Raw genomic sequence first — 21,326 nt, 5'->3', positions numbered from 1 at the left:
CTTACACAGAGGAGATGGAGGAACTTGACAACTTTATCAAAACCAAACAAGCTATACATTGCAGCCATGTACATAATTTTGAAGAAGGTTTCATTGGGTAAAGCACAGTATAAAGTGAGATGACATATTTTACATGAAGCATCAAAGCTGATTCTTGAGCAGGTCTCTTCACCTATTAGTGATTACCATCAGAAATGTTCCAAACTATGTCCTAACAGTATTTTGAATGTTTTTAATCTGACAGCTTGCCTGTGGTCATGTTTTGCTCATATAGCAATGACTGCTGAAGAACAGAGGCAACATCATATTGGTGAGCTGAAGGTTTCTTTGCTTGCTAAAGCTTTGAAATAAATCACCCACTCACATTTCAGGAATTGACTACTTTGTCAGTGACGGGACTTGAGGCATTTTGTTGAATTTATTTTGCTAAAGAATTTCATTTTTTTTTTATTCATTACAGGAGATTCCTTGTAGTATTTTTGTTCTGTGCTTTTGCACTGTCAACTGTTTCTACTGTAAACACATTCTACACTTTTGTAGATCACCATGAAACAATTAGGTTTATTTTAGATTTTAATTAAAATAAAATCAACCTATCTCTCCTCTCTATATGACTACTCTTACTTCAATAGACTCTGTGTTCAGATACTTTTTGAATCAAAGATTAAGCGATGAAGTGAAGTCAAACAACTAGTCCAATTCTGATACCAGACAATCAATAAGCTGTGACATCTAACCCCAAATACTAAAATGAAACTCTTAGTCAGGAAAACACACGCAGAGAACTGTTAACCTGAAAAACAAGTAAAGGAAAAATCTACTCTGACAAGACTTTTCAAATTGTATGTGCAATCTCAGACACCCAGGAGACGTACAACGCTGACTTTTATACATTCGACCCAGTAATGTCACACACCACACACTTCCAGTTCACCCTGCCTAACAATAACACTGTATCTGTCAACAAAAAATCCTCACAATTGTAACACCCAAGGGAAAACAAAATGGCAAGAGAATGTTAAAAAGTTTTAACATTATGAAAACTAATCTAAAAAAAAAATTCTTGTCAGAAATAGATTCCTTGAGCTTCACATCCCTCTTATAGACATTAAGCATTAAATAAAAGTAAAAAGATAGAAGTACAAGGAAAACTCAGAATAAATTTTATAAAAATTGTTTATAATAGACACTGTGTAAGTCCAGTGTGTCAGAATTGTACAAATAACATGTGTGTTTTCATTTTATTGCTAATTTATTAATTTATTTTACTGATGGTCATCATCTGCACCTTTTTGCAAAACACGTTTTCTTGAGCACTATCATTTTATGCTTTTATTTGTTTGTTTTTACCCCCATTTTAAGCTTCTGGTTTTTATAGTTAGCACTTTTGTGTGATGGGTTGTTGTAATGCAACTTTGCTGTGACATGTGACATTATATCAGCCATGTCATATAAGATAGCAGCACAGTCAAGGCCATGTGTCGAAACTCTGTTGAATAAAAAAGGAACGACTAGTGTAAAACATTTTTTTGAACAATAATCTTCTGGTTACAAATTTAGTTTTTGTTTCTCTCAACATTTGGCAAAAATCCCATTTGCAATGATGTAACAACAACAACAACAACATTTATTTATATAGCACATTTTCATACAAACAGTAGCTCAAAGTGCTTTACATATTAAAGAATAGAAAAATGAAAGACATAATTATAAAACAAAATAAATCAACATTAACATTGAATAAAAGTAAGGTTCAATGGCCAGGGGGGACAGAAAAAACAAAAAAACTCCAGACGGCTGGAGAAAAAATAAAATCTGTAGGGATTCCAGACCATGAGACTGCCCAGTCCCCTCTGGGCATTCTACCTAACATAAATGAAACAGTCCTCTTTGGATTTAGGGTTCTCACGGAAGGGCTTGATGATGATGATGGTCACGTAGACTTCTGCCTTTTAATCCGTCCATCATTGTTAGAGCATCATGAAGCTTTGAGTAGGTGGTGGTGGCGCAGGCCACCACCACAAAGAAACCGGAAAAAGAAACAGAAAAGAGAGTAGGGGTCAGTACGGATTTTAGAGCCACCATGAATAGTTATTTTGAGGAGATTGAACATATAGAGTATCAGGATTAAGTTAAATTATGATTAAAATGAAGTTATAAAAAGGCCATGTTAAAGTAATGTGTTTTCAGCAGTGTTTTAAAGTGCTCTACTGTATCAGCCTGGCGAATTCCTATTGGCAGGCTATTCCAGATTTTAGGTGCATAGCAGCAGAAGGCCGCCTCACCACTTCTTTTAAGTTTTGTTCTTGGAATTCTAAGGAGACACTCATTTGAGGATCTGAGGTTACGATTTGGAATATAAGGTGTCAGACATTCCGATATATAAGATGGGGCGAGATTATTTAAGGCTTTATAAACCATAAGCAGAATTTTAAAGTCAATTCTGAATGACACAGGTAACCAGTGTAGTGACATTAAAACTGGAGAAATGTGTTCGGATTTTCTTTTCCTAGTTAGGATTCTAGCAGCTGCATTCTGCACTCGTTGCAAACGATTTATATCTTTTTTGGGTAGTCCAGAGAGGAGTGCATTACAGTAATGTAGAGTTTCCCCCAAGGCAAAATAGATGTGAAGGTTTCAAAAGCTGCTACTCAAGCAGGCCAGCATCTTCACTGGTCTTAACCCAGCTATGCTCCTAAGGCTAACTGCTGGCTGCACCTAGAGCAGGCCAAATACAGGGAGCTTGCAAAACAACTATAAATATAACCAGGAAATATAACAAAAACCCCACAAGAGTGGAGATGGCAGTAAACTCTTGGCTTGTAGTAAATGGAAAAACAAAAAAAACATTAACAGATAGCAAAAAATACAAAGAACAGCTCAAAAGAGGCACAAAAGAATTGTTAAAAAGGTAATTCACAGCAAATACGTCACAAAACAATATCCAAAAAATGTAGAATCCCTAAAACAAACTGTGATATAATCAAAAATCCAGAGAATCCAACACAGAAAACACAATACTTACTGAAACTCCAACAAACAAATGATTCCCAACTCCTGAGCCTTCTCAGCCAATTTAAATAGGCAGAAGGGATGGCCCAGATGTGGTCCTGGAACACCACCCCCAAAGAACAAGAAATATAGCTATATTTAATATGACATTACACAATTAGTGTTATGCTTCATATTGGACAGAGTGATTTTAGAGTAAAGGGATCAGAGGAAGAAAGCAAGGTCAAACAAAAGCCATAGTTTTAACCAAAAATCAATCCACACAATTGTCAAATTTAGAACGCTGAGTAGAAATCAAAGACCCTAATGCCTAAAAGAACTTCAAAATGCACTTCAATTCGCTCATGCTGAGCCAATTCACCTGCACATTGGAAGAAAACCAGAGAGAAAAACCCACAGAGACTCGGGTAGAAGGTATAAACCCCACACAGAGAGTAACTAAGCCTGGAATCAATGCCATCTTCCTGGTTAACACCATTAACCATGTGCTGCTGTTCCATTTAAAAATGTAGTGACTTCTCAAGCCAATAATTAGGCTAAATACAATGTTTTTGAGTATCAGCACTTTAATTTTTACTTATTAAAAAATATGCAAAGTAATAATTCACATTTTTCTTTTACTGACAGAATGATTGAGAATTATTGTGACAGAGTTAAAACTGATCAGATTATATGTTTGACTCATAAAAAGAGTTAAGAGTACTTTGCTTGCTCAATTATAACAGGATGTTTTCAAGTGAACCTTAATATTCTATCCAGAAAATATATGGAATATACCTGATTGATATTTACTATGACAACTAATACTCCAATAAATATATTCAAGGCTACAGCAAGAGGCTTATACCATCAAGAGAACTCTAATGTAAAATGTATAAGTATATTTAATTAGTGTGAAATATCAATCTAGCACCTGGTCCTCTACTGGATTTCTGCCTGGGTTACCTTCTGTATGTGTGAATTTTATCTTTTATCCATTGTAACCATCGCCAGCACTTTTTTTACTTGGTTAATGGGGCACTAAAAAAAAAAAATAATCCACTCCAAGCAAAAAAAGCAATATTTAAAGCTGAATATGTGTTTGTTTGTGTGTGTATTTTTGTCTGGTAGGCATATCCACACCATTGAGCCCATCTCCACCAGAATTTGCAGGGATTCCCTATTTTTACAGTTTAAAACCATAGGCTATGTTTTGTTCCAACATTAAGTTGGTGTCCCCATCTCAAGCAGTACTGGGTACCCCACTTAAATTTAACCAATATTCAAATCCACACTGTTCGACAAATTTTGCCCATTTGCGCAGAGGAAATCCATAAGCTATGCTTCATTTTGAAAGTCCAGAGATATTAATTGACCCTATCACTAAATGTTTATCAGTTGTTCCGTGAAGGAGGCACCATGGCCATTGCTCCTCTCAGATCTTCCTTTTGGAAGATAAAGGGTAAGAGTCAGTGCAGTGCAAGTCAGATGACAGGCAACAATAGAAGAGATTCTGGTTTATTCCCCAGTTTAGATTACTTGTTGATTCTAAATTGGCCAGTTTGTACAAGTATGCCATAAGATGGCAGCCTTTTTTCAAGTTGTTTGTATAGGCATTATCTTAGATGTAATGGTACACTGTTTAAATTAAAAATATGTATTATAATTAATATTGGAACAATCTAGTAGTGAACAGTATGGTAGGTATTTATAACATTTATTAGCATCCAATTTTTAAAAAAAATTGGAGTGTGATTGTTTTTTTCTTTCTTTTCTAAAGAGGTTCAATTCAAAAAGCATTTCTATTAAATAACTAACTTATTAGAAATGATTTCATACAGATTTGCCAATTTAATTCCTTTTCATAATTGTTCTGCTTCTTCTTTATTCCAGCATTTATTTTGTGTTGGATTTTAATCAATAAACCCTTAAAAATTGAGTAAAAGCTGCAATATGAAGGAGAATGTCATAACTTGGCATGAGCTGTAAGAAATTTAATCATGAATCTAATGATATTGCTTTGACTGAGGCCAATATATAAAATATGAACAAAACAAAGCATTTTTTAGTAGGAATGCTATCATTATATTTATATAATTACCTTTTGTAGAATATGCACATAAACCCTCGGTTTATAGTAAAAAGGCAAATGAAAAATGAAAAAAAGCAAAAATACAAAGTCTCAAAACACAAAAGAGGCACAAAGGAGATGTTTAGAAGAACAAACACAGAATCCTAAAAACAAAGTAAAATATAATAAAAAAATCCAGAAACACCAATAACAAATAGTGATACTTACTCATTCCCCAGGTTTCCTGGACATTTTTCATTCCCACATTCCCGGGAATGAAACTGCTGTAATTCCTGGGAAACCGGGAACGGCCAACCTCTCATATATAGCATGTAAAAGTGTAAAAATCGATTAAGAAATAACAGAGTTATAGTTGAAAATAATGAAGTGGAACATTTTTTTGGCCCATAGTGTAGTCTGTTGCAGATTAATTTAGTCAACAAAAGACCAGCAGCAGTCAGTCCCCCAGCTCCGACTAAGACTGAGCACAGTTGACTGGGAGGAGTCTGCACTCTGCAGCTCACGAATGCCAGGACGGGGCAGACTTCATTGTCTGTCAGACAACAGCTTTGAACAGCAACTTGAAATTGCAATGCGTCAGTCTGTTGCATCCGCATCATCTGTGCCAAGAAATTTGCCATCACAGAATGATGACAAGAAACTGGATGCATCAGTAAAAGCTTAAATGGCGGTGTTTCAAAGCAACGGCAAGCACGGGCATTGTTTAGAACAAGTGTATCAGTATCTGATGACTGTGCCACCTACTTCAATGGAGGCAGAGCATGCTTTCTCAGCAGCTGGCGCACTCTACACGAAGGCGCCCTCTCACCTGGACGACCGCATGCTGGACATGTTGTGCTTTCTACGCTCTTATTACCGCAACTAACTAGATCAGGGATGCCCACACTTTTTCGGCTTGCGAGCTACTTTTAAAATAACCAGGTCGAAATGATCTACCTACATTAAAAATTATATACAGTATATATATATATGCTGAATATACTTTATACATAAAATATATGTTAATGAACCTTGCAAAATTGAGTAATCCTTATGGCACAATAACAATTCAATACATTTGTGGTCACTACAGTATTTGGATTTAATAATCCAAATACTCCAAAGGCTGACTCACATAAATAAGTAGAGCCGATTTAATGCAGTCAAGGAGGTAGCACATTTACTCATGTTTGGGTACTTTGGGTACTCTGTCCATGATCACCATACTTCAGATGAATGTCATCCTGTAGTGTCAAAATCTCATCCTCCACCTTAGACGAGTTTTAGGTGAAACAGTGTTGCAATTTCTGATGCGAGTGAATCACCCTCAACATCTTTCCTAAATGGATAGCACTTAAATGCAGTGATTGGCTCAAGTAAAGCTGAGTCTTGAAATCGTCTGTCAAAGTCTAACAGACAATTTTCCCTCTGCTTTCTGTAGCGTATGCTGTCAAGTTGCACACATGCCTTCCATTGCGTCTCCAGCTCTGACACGAGGTTTTGGATGTTCCCCAAATCAAGGTGCTGAAAAATGACGGCTGTCCGATTAACTGCGATTTTAGTTCCCTCTCCTTTCTCTTTCTCAGATCGCTTTTCGGAAGGAAGTCAGTTTCGTAGTTTTTATGAACAGTTCGAAAGTGCCTTTCCACATTTTCCTTCTTTGGAATAGCAATGATAGATTGACAGATCAGACAAACACACTTCGACTGTGACATTGTGAGAAAAAAAATCCTCTTCTAATTCCACATTCAGCCCATACCTTCCCCAAACAATTTTTTTTAAAATCCCTTCAGTCAATATGAATTGGAAGGCTAACTAGATCACAGCCGGAGTTTTGCAGTAGCTCACGTGTTTGATCGTGCCGCCCTGTATGTCAATCAAGTGGCAAATGCCATAGGGATGATAATATGATAGACTAACGTTTTGAATGCAACGCGATCTACCTGCACTACCTTTGCAATCTACTGGTCAATTGCGATTGACGCTTTGGGCACGCCTAAACTAGATACATGTACTTATATGACAGCATGAACTGCTTGTAGATAAGGTTAGTCTTTTATTGGTGTCAACATATTGCAGTAGTTTAATTAAAAATAAGTGTCGGTCGTTCTAAAGCCATTCACTTGTGAGATGCCCGTGCACTGTGTCATTCCCGGGAATGACATGCGGGATTCCCGAATTCTCAGGAATGGATAAACCCGTCCAGGAATGGATTCCCTAATACTTACAGATAACTCCAACAGACAAATAATTCCCAACTACTCAGCTAAAGGGAGGGCTCAGTGATAAAATCAGGGAGGCCCTGCCTCCTGGGGCTCCACCCATAAAGAACATAACTACATTTAAAGTGACAGTAGATAATTATATATGAAATCAAGAAAAATAACTTTGACATGAAAAATAATAATGCAAAATTAACAACAGTTACAATAAAACATAAAATTCACATAACTTCAAACAAATGCATAACACCCTCGACCTTTAGTGTTACTGGTGAAATCTGACTTCCTTTCTGTGGCGTCCCTAAAGAAATCTCTGTCACTCAATAAGTACTTTTGGTCCATCTGGGTTTTTGACTAAGCTGTTAATGGTCAGGAGATAATGGTGATCAGCACTTCCTATCTGTCTACATTAATAATTCAATGTATTGAGACAACTGTAGGAAGCTATCAGTATTACAATACTGTCAACTTGGAGATAGAGAAGTAACTTTTTTTTTGCATTCAACATTTTGTTGCTTACATCTCCAGAAGACTGGGTGCAAATCCTGGTGCCAGTCACTGTCTAGGGAGTATTTTTATGATCTCCCTTCATTCATATTGTTTTTTATACTGAAACTTCACCTTTCCTCTTACACGCCACAGCAGTGCCAATTGGTCATTTGGCAGCTGTAGATTGGGTTGGTGACAGCATGTCTGGGTGTTTTGCCTGTGATGAACTTGAACCTTGTCCAAGCTCCAGTTCTCAGTGACTCAAAAATTTTATTAAAAGTGTACAAAAAAGTTAAATATACACATAAAAATTGTTAATAAATTGAATATAAGTCTGTTAAACCTGACACTAGGCTCCCTTGGTCACCACTTTACCATTCTAATGGCACTAATAATAAGTGAGAATCCTCATAAAGTCATTAATATAAAATGAAACCCCAACATTAAGGCAGCAGTCCTACCCAATAACTATTATTTGCATTAACATTTATTTATCAGATGTCATTATCCAAGATTACTTAGTAAAATAGCTTATACATACAATATATCTGAGTAATTAGAAATGACAAAGTTAACAAGCAATAGAGAAGGACTGTAATTCTGAAATCATTAGCAATGTCATATTACCTACATTTAAACAAATTATTTTTCATAATTGCATCCATTATCTAATACACTGAGTCCAGTGAGGAGAAAGGACTGAAGGAGTTAAACCTTCACATAGATATTTAACACTTGACATGATTGAAGGTTTTACTTTAATTACGTTTTTCAACAAAAAGATGGAGACACAAATGAAAACTTGTAAAGGGAAGATTTCGTTCAAATGTTAGAAAGTTTTTCCTCAAACAGAGAATCATAGTCACATGGAATAAACTACCAATAAGTGTAGTAGAGAGAAGCATTTTAGGGACCTTGAAACCTGACTCAGTGTTGTTTCGGGAAAATAAAGCTAATAGGATAGGGATTCTTTGTTGGACTACATAGTCCAATTGCCAAAATGGCTCAGGCTGGACCAATTTAGATTCTTCAGTAAATCTGAATACTTAGAGAAAAATCATGAACAGATGGAGAGAATTCGCACACATAAACACTGAATGGACTGGGACTCGAATTGTTGGCCTAGTATCCAGTGCACCAGTGTTTCCCAACCTCTGGGGACTGCTACTAGAGGATTGTAAGTTACTATTGTTTATATTGGTAGAGGGTCACAGTATGGTGGTACTTTGCCAGCTGCACTTGATTATACCAAATGCACACTGTACCACATGCTCTGGCGATCAGGCTAAATTAGGCAGAGGGGATCACCATACCCCGCCTCCCCTCCACATATCCCATTGATGGGTTGCAAAGACATTAACATGGGAAAAAGTGGGTTGTGAAACCAAAAAGATGAGAATAGTATATACAGTATATATATCCAGTATATATCCAGATGCACACCAAGTTCCATGCACTTCCCCTTTACAAATCCCAACGAAATTTAACACACTTGCATACGCCTACAGCCCCACCCCAACTCCTCCCAGAATTTTGTATATTTTAATATGCAAATCAATATAAAGATTACCTTCTGTTCAGTGTTTGTTTAAAAAACAATGGAAGGGGCACGTGAAATAAAGAAGAATTTTACTGAATGTGAAGTGAAGGCAAGGCAAAATGTACAATTTCTTGGCTTACATAGTGGTATAAGAAACAAAAGCGTGACAGAGGAACTGGAAAGTTCAAGTTAGAAAATTGCACAGTGCCCGAAAAAAAAGAAGTGGTCAGATATCAAAGTCGACATGAAAAGGCGAGTCACAGCCCACCATCTGTTTATTTTGTTTCAGACAATATTACAAAAGCTGATGCCAGTGCGATGGTCAGGTGGGGATGATGATTCTGTGCTAAGTACGTTTTTAGGCACTAGTTACACACACCCTCTGCCTCAGAAACCGATGGGCGGCCATCTGGCTGTATGCTGACGGACGCTGTTCTGGAGTTCCAAGATGCAGTAGAGGATGCTGTAAGAGATGTGGCCAACGAACTAAGGAATATAAGGGCTGTACTATGTGATATTAAAAAACCACAAATTAAATGAATTTGTTAAGAAATAAAGCTGTATCTGATTACGTTTTTACATTCAGCTAATTACATTCAAACGAAGTTGCAATGCTGTTCGGCTTGGTTGATCTTTGGTAGGTCAGGGTCAGGTTCATCATAGCGCATCTCTTCAGGTACATGCTTGCACACTGTGACACACTTTCTGTGGACTTTAGAGCAGCATATTAATAGAGTGGAAATGTTTTCTACTTACATGAGCAAATTAATTCTCTGAAAGTGCCTTTATAGTGTAGCGACAGCACCAAGTGCCACATTGGATCAATTCTCTGCTCTTTACTTTGAGGTGACTTGCTATCCTTAAAAGGACTGCTGCGTTAGTTGGATGAAGCACCTGCAACTGTGCAGAGCTGCCATTTTTATAGGTTTTCCGAATATATATGTTGTAATGACAGCCTATTCTTTTGGTAATGCTGGCTGATTTAACTTGTCCGGCGTTGTTGCAATAACAATGTGCATTCAGTTGACCGCTTTGATTACAGTTGGAAAACCAGACATTGCAAATTGCACTTTTATGTTTGCCAGTTCAACCACAGTGTAAGGAAATCTTATTTATCTGAATGAGCAGCGGATAATACCATCCTATACAGCTCAATGATGATTGTGAGATACATGATCAGTCAGCAAATTCAAATTGAAAAGCTCCTGGGGATAAAAACCAGAGAGTGGACAGAACCTGCAAAGGAGCAGGTAAAGCACAATTCCACAAAGTCTGCCTTGGTAAATCCAGCACCATTTCAGCACACAGCTTCAAGAGGATAGCTCTTGGAAATCGAAATCCACTTAGAAGCCAGTCGTCATCATATGTAAGTACCCACTCTCTTCCAATTCTTCCATTTGCAATGTCTTCTAACAACGCTAAAGCAGCCATGGTAGTTGGAATAGTTTGGCTATTGTGGCCATTGTATTGTTACAGAATCATTACAATCAAGTGAATTTATTTGGTAAACAATATACAATTAATGTTGGTGTATTGGATTAAACCTGCATCATAGATGTGAATCTGAAAAAAAAAAGTAGACCACAGAAACAGTAGCACTGCTTTGATGCTGGGTGGTGCCAGTTTGCAAAAATGAGCAGAAAAATGCGTACACAAGTGGGGACCCTGCTATGAAAATGTGCGTGGCTTTACGACAAGTTTAGTTTTTATGCATCTCGAAATGAGACTGGAATCAAGCGTATGCAACATTTTTGTGCAGATAAAGGTTCATCTGCACAAGTGTTAGGATTCAAGCTTTCTTTGTCTCAACATGTAATTCATTTTAACTGAGGTTCTTTACTTGCATCCCTTTTCCTTTTTTATCTGTATTTGTATCATGTGTACTCCAGGTTTTGTAGGATGTTCTTTCTCCTAAAAGAGTATGTGACTTCCCCTGTCCATGCTGCATACATTCAGAATGTTCTTCTTTTGATTTTGCAGTTAAGATACCCACGAGACGCACTTACATTGATCCTGAGACCTGTGAGGATCTGATCCAGGCTGTCAGCCTTTTTGCTAAAGAACTGGACAATTCCAGTATTAAAATTGAAAGGATTATCAGCACAGGTAATATTGCATCACGTTTCTGTTTGCTTTTTCTGTCATCTTTATGGCTGTGCCCAAAAGATTTTTTTTCATTTCATTTCCACATTATTTTACTGGATATGTAGATGGTGAGACTAAGGATCATGCATTTTAACTAGCATAATAAATGTGTATGGCTAAATTTTACTGAAATGTTAAATGTTAGATATACAGATTAATTCAGCTGAAATCCATGATGGTAGTGAAGCTGGACATTTAGAGTTCACTTGCTATACTCCGCTAATTACAGCACACAAAGTGAATGAAATTGGTAAGGCGGTAGATTTTTTAACAGCCCATTAAACTTTAGAAGGAGAACCCTAGGCAATAAAAGCATGGATCCTTTGTAATGGTGCTAGCAGTGAAACCTCATTTTCACTTTCCAGTGTGTCAGGGTGGATTTTGAATTTTCAGGCCATTGCATAATGACAATTGCAGTTGAAGTGAATTTAGAGTGTCAAACTTTCAGCACTTCAAGAAGATTACCTGAGGCAGAAGTCCTTTCTGATCTTGGATAATCAAGGAATGTAGTAAAAAATTCCCATGATACACCATTCTTCCAGTGATTACATTCTTGCATGAAAACTAGACTTCTTTCTTAAATAAAATTTTACACTGAGAGTCCACTTAACTAAGAATCATTAAACATACTTCCATAATTAAAAGCGTAGACACTTCTGCTTAAAGGCAAGAAGCAGGTATAAATTGTGCAAGTGGGCAACTCAGGGAGATAATGGGTGAGACTAAAGACAGCATGGCAGAGGGCACCAAATATTCTGGCATGAGTGTTTAAAGAACAGCAGGCAAACTGGAAATTACTGTACATCCTCAACAGTGTCAGAGCTGAATCTAGTTTGAACAGTCATTCTAAAAACGATTGGAAACATAGTGGCAAACATGGGCCCACATTACTTGAATTGAATAAAAAATGGGCTATGACCTGATACAACAGTGGTGGACAGAGAAGTATATCAGAAAACAAATGCAGCACTGAAGCTTTGAACAAAATTACCTGGCCTCATGAACCTCTGATTGTGCTGATTTATGTAGATTAAAGACCAGGGATATGGTGGCAGCCATAAAAACCTACAGATCCATCCTGCTGGGTGTCAATGATTCAGACTGAAGGTGGCAGTCTAATACTGTAAAGTGTGTTTTTGTGGTATGCTATATACTGTATCTGGCCATTTGCAAGAGGAGCAAAGTTTGATTGTCAGCAGATATAAATGTAATGAAATGCTAAACGAATCTGGAAGAAACGCATTATCAAAGACAACACTATAGTGACTTCAAAGTTAGAAGTTTCTTGGGATAATCATAGACTCAAAGCTGACTTCTAATCAAATCACAGTAGCTATCTACAAAAAAAAAAAAACAGCCTCTTCTGTCTTTTTAAATTGTGATAAAGGTACTATATAGCGCCCGACCCGGCACAGACTGACGCAGAGGCACGTGTAAAATCACACAGGCTTTTATTTACTCTTATTTACTCTACAGGCCCAACACAGTCCCAAAGCACTTTAAACAGAGCACAAACAACCCTTCCTCTGGCACCACCACTCCTCCCAGGCAACCTCGTCCTCTTCCTCCCGATTCTGGCCCTTGAGTGGTGGAGGCTGGCCTGTTTTATAGCCCACCCGGAAGTGTTCCAGGTGTTTGACCACCTGGTCCCAATTGCACCTCCGGGTGGGGCTGATGACTCGTCCAGCCGTGTTCTTGAGACTCGGCATCACCCCCTAGCAGCCATCCCAGCTCCCAACCAGGCTGTGGAAGACTCCATCTCCCATGGAGCCAGGTGGGAGGCTGGGGAATCATCGTTGGCCCGGGGGCGGTATTGAGCTGTCCAAAGTTGCTCCCCCTGAACATACATAGCAGGGGCTTCCCGGCCGGGCATGGAACCTAGCTGTCCATCACAAAATGTAATTCTAACATTATTAAATGTTATATTGTTTTGTTTTAACCTATGTTCTGCTGGATTGGTTTAGAAATCTTCACAATACCAACAATTAGATTATTCAAATTGTGAAATCCATAAGTATATAATTGGATTTCTGTCTGTTAGAGCAGCACCCAAAAACCACTGTATCTTTTTCTATTAAACTTTGCAGTTATTTCTGGCATAGTCCAACTTGGTATAAATATCTGGAAAAATTAAATCTGAGACAAACTCATTTTTCTGCTGAAATAATAGTAAATTAATAACACTACATATCAACTAGTGTGCCTTATGGTAATTGCTCAGAAGGAATGGCACTTTGTTTATTTAGATTATCTTTGTTATCTAATATCTTATTCTTTTATATAATGTATTGTGGCCGGGTGCAGGAATGGCAACTTCGAGACTCCAAGAAATTTTGGGGTGCCAACCAGGTCGTCCCATTTATTGTCTGGAGACAAAAGCAAAACAGAACAAAAGAAAACATTGTTCAGTGTGTGTGTCCCATTATGAGTGAAAAACTCAGGCATAACAACAACTCAGGCATAACAACAACAACATTTATTTATATAGCACATTTTCATACAAATAATGTAGCTCAAAGTACTTTACATGATGAAGAAAGAGAAAAAGGACAAAGTAAGAATTAAAATAAGCGAACACTAATTAACATAGAATAAAAGTAAGGTCCAATGGCCAGGGAGGACAGAAAAAAACAAAAAAACTCCAGATGGCTGGAGAAAAAATAAAATCTGCAGGGGTTCCAGGACATGAGACCTCCCAGCCCCCTCTAGGCATTGTACGTAACATAAATGATTAGTCCTCATTGTATTCAGGGTTCTCATGGAAGGACTTGATGATGAGGTCACATGGACTTCTGGCCTTTAATCCATCAATGCAGGGACATCACAGTGCTTTGACTAGGTGGTGGTGGTGCAGATCGCAGATAAGCTTAATGGTTGGGCTGGGTAGTCAAGTCATTGCTAGCGGATCTCCGTCTGGTGGGTCACTTGAGCCAGTAAAGAATGTCCCTTTCCAGGGTACCCAGGTTTTTATGGTGGCTGGACTGGAAGGAGTGGAGTCAGTTGCCCTTATTAGAGAAAGAAGGAGATGATAATGTTAGCAGCAGCCAAACCCTCTCATCTTGACGGGTTATTATATACTTCGACTGAGCCTATGAGGAGATCCTTTGATGTGCATGCATTACTATAATATATCCGGTATATTTTAACTTAGAATATAGGTTAATAAATGTGTGTGATTTTGTAAAGACAAAAATGTTTATCTTTATTTTCACCACTCATTTAGCCTCTTTTTCTTTCCAACCTATGACAGTGAAATGTCACACAGCCCCCTTCATTTTTTTTAAACATGGCAATTTCACAGATAGGTATAGTTCATTCAACCAGCCACCTTGCAGTCACAGCTACTTCTAGCCAGTTATTGATGAAATTGGACATTGCAGTGGGTATCAACCAATAACAGTTTATAAAGAAAAAAAGCACAGGAACGCTGAGGTGAGATAACTCCAGTACAGAAAGTATTTTTGCAGTAACTGTCAGATCCTGCTTTGTACTGTAAATATGTCAGAAATTTTTTTTAGTATTTTTTAAAACTAAAAAAAATGCATTGGAAATTGTGGGAATATAATCCTAATAGTGATGATTAAAGGCTTTAGCAGATTTCATTAATAATCCTTTATTATTTTAATGTCACATTTATAATAAATTAGTAAACTATGGTGGCATAGTTGTAAAAAGATGTCTTTTATGTATAGAGAATGTGTTGCATTTCACCCTGACATTCATAATTGTGTTGCTTTGGTTTAAGGGTGTCACACATTTCTCATAATACAAAAAAGTTATAAAGGTTATTTCCATGCTGAAGTGGAAAGGAGATAAGTGACACAATGTTTTTATACCACAACTGATGAAGCCTATACAGTCAAAATGTCATGTCTCTTACCTTCTTTCATTTTCACCGTGGAAATAACCTTTAACTTTTTTTTTTTTTGCAGATACACACTGACAAAACCCTTCACTAACTTTGTTATGTTATCTTCAAAAAAATATACAACATATATAGAAAGAAATATTGGAAGAAATCCATTTAAAGGCGTCACTCTGTAGGTTGTAGCCTCTGGCGGACCTCATCCAGTTGGGATAATTACTATTGAAATTTAACTAACATGCCCCGCCTACTCATTCAAATTAGTCATCGGTTTGCTTAATAGAGGATTGGCATTTATAGATGTTTGCAGCTTGAAGGTGGTGGAGGGTATTTGTGTAGCAAGTCACCGACTTGAAATGAACTAAATAATGTTGGACAACATTTTACAGGAGGCAGTAATTTGACTGTTTTTGGGCTTCAAAGTGGCACCCTGCACTCAATCCCCATTTTCTTTCAGTCATCGACTTTGAATGTTACGACTATGGTGCATTCTACACCCTTTATATCATTTTCCATATCATTACTGTGCTGCCTAATTATTTTACTGTTCTACAAATTGGTCTTTGCTGCAAAATGACTTCCATTTTTAAAAATTTTATACTTAATTTCACAGTAAAATTTCACAAGGCCTCCATAAGCTCAGAAGCACTAGATGGTAAATAATACTAAAATAATTCATGACACAATGAGGAGGTTGTGTCAGACATACTTTTTATTTATTTTACGCATGTAACATACTGTACCGTCAAACTGATTTAAATTCCCAGGAAGCTCTGTGGTTTTACATTCAAAAACTAGACTTATTTACAGTTTTTGATGATCAGTTTAAAACTGTTTGTTTTATATTTTTTACTGCAAAGTTGAGAGGGGATTGGGTTTGCCTACCACCACTGACTGATGCTAACTGGTGTACTGGGGCCATAGACGGCTTATTTTGAACTTGGCCATTCTAGTGACTTATTTGGGTTTGCTACCACTTAAAAGAAAGATAAAGAACTAAACATGCTTTTGCTAATTACTGAGTGTATCTATTTGTCACAATACATTGTATCACTCTTCCATGTGAAGCCAGGTACAACAGCTAGTGATACATTAAAAGCAAGAAGGTTCCAACAGTCAAATCTGACACAGTTGTTTAGTAACCAAGTATTGGAGAAACTGCAGTGCAGATTCTCAGACAGAATTCACCTGCTGCATTCGAAATTTCTGCTTTTGCCACAAAAGCAGATTAGAGGTTCTAGCTGATGAAGACAAAAGGCAAACTATTGAAATACTCTTTTATTTTGTCAATAAGTATTTAATATTTAATAAACAGGCAGACTTAACTTGTGAATGAAAATAGTTATCGCTTTTTGCTAATCATTTGTTAATCAGCATTATTATAATTATAATTTCTTGCAAAGCACTTTAGGCTGCATTTAATGCATTAAATGTGCAATTTAAATAAATGTATTAATAATATTGTTAGTTTTTCAGTCCTATTTTTGGTTCCATTTTTTAAAATGTTCATGTATGTAGTGAACCAAACTTGCTGTCCCACGCTGCTCCACCCACGTAGTAGTGAAACAGGATTTTAAAAAATGTAATTTGTATTGAAAAGAATTTATACTGAAAGTTTTCATATCCATGGGCCTCTTGATATACAATATTGTTGGTTTTGCTATTGGGGTGAGGACATATAAGTTTCTTGGGCAACTAACCCAGGAGAAAGCGACGTAAAGCTGACCATGCGAGAGACCCTGCTAACTTGAGTGTCTGTCCCTGGGCCTTGTTAATTGACATTGCAAAACAAAGCTTCACTGGGAACTGTAATGTCTTGAATTGAAAGGGCATTTACGTCTCGATTAGAGGAATGTGAGGGATTAAAACCTTCTCACCAATGCCACATTAGACCGACTTGAAATGGTCGCTGGCACGTGAATGAGGAGGGTCCATCCGCTTCCCCGTCCCCTCAGCCTACAGCCTCTCTCTCGGATTTGCGTGAATAAATCTCTGCCGCAAGCAGACTATGATATTTAGCGCTGTGAGAGAAGTCGCAAAATCAACTGGAATGTTCAAGCAAATCATAGAAAAAAATCTGATCTAAATCCGTTAAGTAGCTCTCTCTTAAAAAGCGGACAGACATACTGTACATACAGACAGACAGATTTTATATATATATATATATATATATATATATATATATATATATATATATATATATATATATATATATATATATATGTTATTTCTTACCTATGTATGATGCCTGCGTTTTAGTCTTTTAATATGACGTCTGAGTCTACCTAAAGCTACCCTGATGATATTCTAAAGTTTCTACTTGGGACAATAACATTTCGAATTAATTTAATAAAATTAAATTGAATATGAACTTTGCTTCCAACCTGTGAATGGACTTTTGAGCAGTTGATGGTTCTTATAACAGACCACAGAACTGTCTAGAAATGGGTTCAGTAAGATGACAGGGCATTTGTCTTAATGCAGTGGCTTCCACTGTCACCAAATATTAGTCCATTTGAGTGGTATGAGATGGAATGAGTTATTGGGAGTATAGCCTCACAGGCAAATAATTTAAAACAATTATAAAATATACATTAGAGTCAACATGGGCCAGCATCCTTTAAGCACATATCCAGATAAATTCTGTTTCTTCTGATTGCAAAAAGGGTACCAGCTCTCTAGCAAAAGTGGCATTGCTAACAAAGTGGCCTCTTGGTCCTATATAACATGTGGATGTGGGTCTGCCTGTTAATCTGCACTCACACTTTACATTTAAAATAAAATGGCTCCCTAAAAGCAAAGATGTATTAAAAATGATTAATCTCATTATGGTCACTCTTTCACATCTAAGGGGCTAACAACTTTCCTTATGTCAGGCACTATTTTAAACATTCCTTTTTATTTATTAGATTGGTTGTATCGAGGAAGCATCCATTTTCTGTGCTCACTTATTGTGGTCAGGGTGGCAAATCACAACTGCTATGGTGGAAGCAGGAAGCAAGCCCAGTATGCAAAACAGACTCACCTCAGGTATTAAAGAAGTGCAGTCATGCACATACAGTACATACAATATGTAATAGACTGCCACATATGGTGTAGTAGGCAAGATCAAGACACCACCCCGAAGCAAATGCTTCACAAATCCACGCCCCCCACTGCCAGGTAAACCTACATGGTACAACTTGAATGTGGTACAATATGCAGCAGTTTATTGAAATAGTGTTAAAAAATACAAACTAAAACAAAAAAACTTACTTATAACAAATGCAATAATAAATGGTTCAACAGTTATAGTTATAATAAGTAATGCCAAGCAATGCTAAAAAAAAAAAAATTCCAACAATTTTCACTTTACACACAACTATTTACAGGTATAAATTAAAGCTTTTATTACACACACAGGATTCTCACTATTTGAATCCAAACTGAAACATGTTATTACACATTACAAGCCCATTGCACCTCCAAATCTAAAACCTGACCCTTCTACCCATTGTTGATACAAACTTATCAATAACATCATCATAGGAGCTCTTTACAGAAACCTCATGGTTGACACCAGTGACAGCACGAGCACTGAGGTGGTCGTGTGTCATGGTGAACCTCGGGTAAGTCTTAATAGGCTTAAGTTTAGAAAAGCTTCTCTCTGCTCCATCCACTGTTTCTGGAGGAGTGACAGAAATCCTGAGGGTCATCCAATGATTTGGATAAATCCCCGTGAGCTGCTTTTCATGAATGAATATGTGCAGCTCAAGAACAGTTATGTTCTCAATTGGCAAATCATGCAAAGCCTTCATACTGCTGTGCAACATCTCTTCCATCAAAGTCAGTCTGTTCTCTTTGATTTAATGTCTTGCTTCAGATTGTTTTGTGAGCTCCTCAGCCAACAGATTTTGGAAGTCTGAGAGCACTCCAAACCTTTCCAAGAAAGTGGCACTCCATGCAGTATTTTATATCACCCAGGTCAGAAACAGTAGACACACGGCAGCAGAATTATACAGCAAATCAGTCTCAGGGAAGAAACGCACAAGAAGGGTGTATAACTCTACAGTAAAGACTCTCCAGCCCACAAGAACCCAAGTGCTTTAAGGTTTCAATAACTCATTCTAAAAAAGATGCCAACAAACAATCAGACATCCGGTTTTCAAATATTTTATCAACTCTGGTTTTAAAAATATTACACATCATATTACATTAAAAATGTCATGTTAGTTAATCCAAATAATTTGAAAATGGCTCACTATGTATTTATTGTCAAATCTTCATAGACAATGTGGTAAGGAATACTGCAATGACAATGTATTTCACTACTAAATACCAATTATTTTGATTGAATTGAGGTTTGCTTGTTCAAATTAGTGTAAAATCATGACTCAAACTGCATTTTTAAAATTTTAAGTATCCTTTATAAAAAGAGAGATCATAGCAAAACACTTTGGTCATAAGGCACACATAAAGTGTTTTTTAATTGTGATCCTAAATTAAATAATTGATTTACTACTTTTTACAATATTTTCCAGATGCACTGCAATCCTTTTACAGTAAGAAGAAAAAACATAGCTCTACCAGCAGACTGGGAAAGGGTTTGAAAATTGAAAATCCTGCTAGTCATTATAAGTGTTTAAAGGAAACTGGGAGATATATCTGAATGTGAGGAGCACCATTCAAAAATGGTTCAGCTAAAGCTTTACAATAAAGGAACTTTAATGGGCATTTCTAAAATGTGAGATGCAATTTTGGTTTTTAAGTCATAAGAAGAAGAACAACATAAGGGTGTGTTTAAGTCCAAAGAATTTGCACAGTGCCTGGTTTTGTTCATTGAACATAATTAGAAACTGGGCGAAGAGATCTCCAGATTCTGATTCTAGCTTTTCAAATTGTATGAAGGAGAAATATGTTAACCTAAAGCAGCCATAAAGCATATACTTAGTGGCATCATTTGGAGCTGCATTCTGGGAAAGGTTTCTCTAAGCCCAAACTGTAAATGTTGCTGTTGCACAAGCAGGATCCTGATATTTACCCAAATGATATATTTATGTCAAATAGTCAAAGACTACATGTTTGAAAAAATGATGAGAATATCCAGGTTATTTCCTTTTCTAAATCAGCTAAGTGTGTCACAGTGTCATGGGAAACTGGCACCTAATCTAGCACCACTGGTCTTAAGGCAGGGACCAGAAATGAATGAAACACATCCAGTCAGTTGCTGGACAAATTCATGACATACCTACACCAGACAATCACTTGATCTATCTTGCAGAAGAAAATCAGAATACGTGGAGAAAACCTGGAAAAGTTTGAAACTTGACACGGGCAGCGACCATGTCAGGAATCAAATCTCGACCTCTAGGGCTGTGAGACAGCAATGCCAAGCACAAGCCACATAAGTACTTACAAGAGAAATAAGCAAGTATGGATTTATATATAGTTTTGTGAAAATGACACTAAAGTTAATTTTCTAGTTAATTTTCTAATTGTGAAACACAAAACTTACTAAAAAGAGTTTTTTAGAGGTTGTGAATGTTTTTGGGTTGGAATACTACTTCCTAAAGCCTCATTCACATTTCCTTGTTTACTTTAATTCTTTTCTGCAGCTGTGTAATTCATAAAGTCTGTCACCCGCCAGTAAAGTCAAATAAATTTATGTATCAGGTTCATATCACCATAGAGAAGCACAGTTTGCTTTTTAAAAATATGACATTCTGTATTTATTCCAAATGAAGGCACACTAAAATGCACCATCATGGAAATTAGTGTTTTCTTTACAGAAAAATGTCACCACACAGAAAACACGTAGTTCTGCTGCAAATTCAGTTTTGTGGGAATTGTTACACTCGTCACTACACATGGGACTTGGATGACTCCATGAAAACAATACTTTATGTGTCAACAAAAGCTCTTTATCTTTAGGTTCCTCGTGATTTCTGAGCTGTTTTCAAATAGATGATGGAGTTGCTTGCTTCTTAGAATGGCCTAATGGATTACCAGAAAGTGACGTTTTGC

General features: G+C 37.0%; 1 protein-coding gene across 1 annotated transcript in view; it reads left to right on the top strand.

The window, feature by feature from the left end:
* Positions 1 to 21,326, top strand: part of LOC120517506 (ephrin type-A receptor 7-like) — a 607,868-nt gene that overhangs the window by 548,550 nt on the left and 37,992 nt on the right. Inside the window, exon 9 of the mRNA XM_039739879.1 lies at positions 11,294 to 11,419. Coding sequence (XP_039595813.1) covers positions 11,294 to 11,419 — 126 coding nt within the window. The remainder of the gene's footprint in view (positions 1 to 11,293; positions 11,420 to 21,326) is intronic.

Source organism: Polypterus senegalus, chromosome 17 (genome assembly GCF_016835505.1).
Source record: "Polypterus senegalus isolate Bchr_013 chromosome 17, ASM1683550v1, whole genome shotgun sequence".
Lineage (NCBI taxonomy): Eukaryota > Metazoa > Chordata > Cladistia > Polypteriformes > Polypteridae > Polypterus > Polypterus senegalus.
This window is presented reverse-complemented; position numbering and strand designations above follow the sequence as displayed.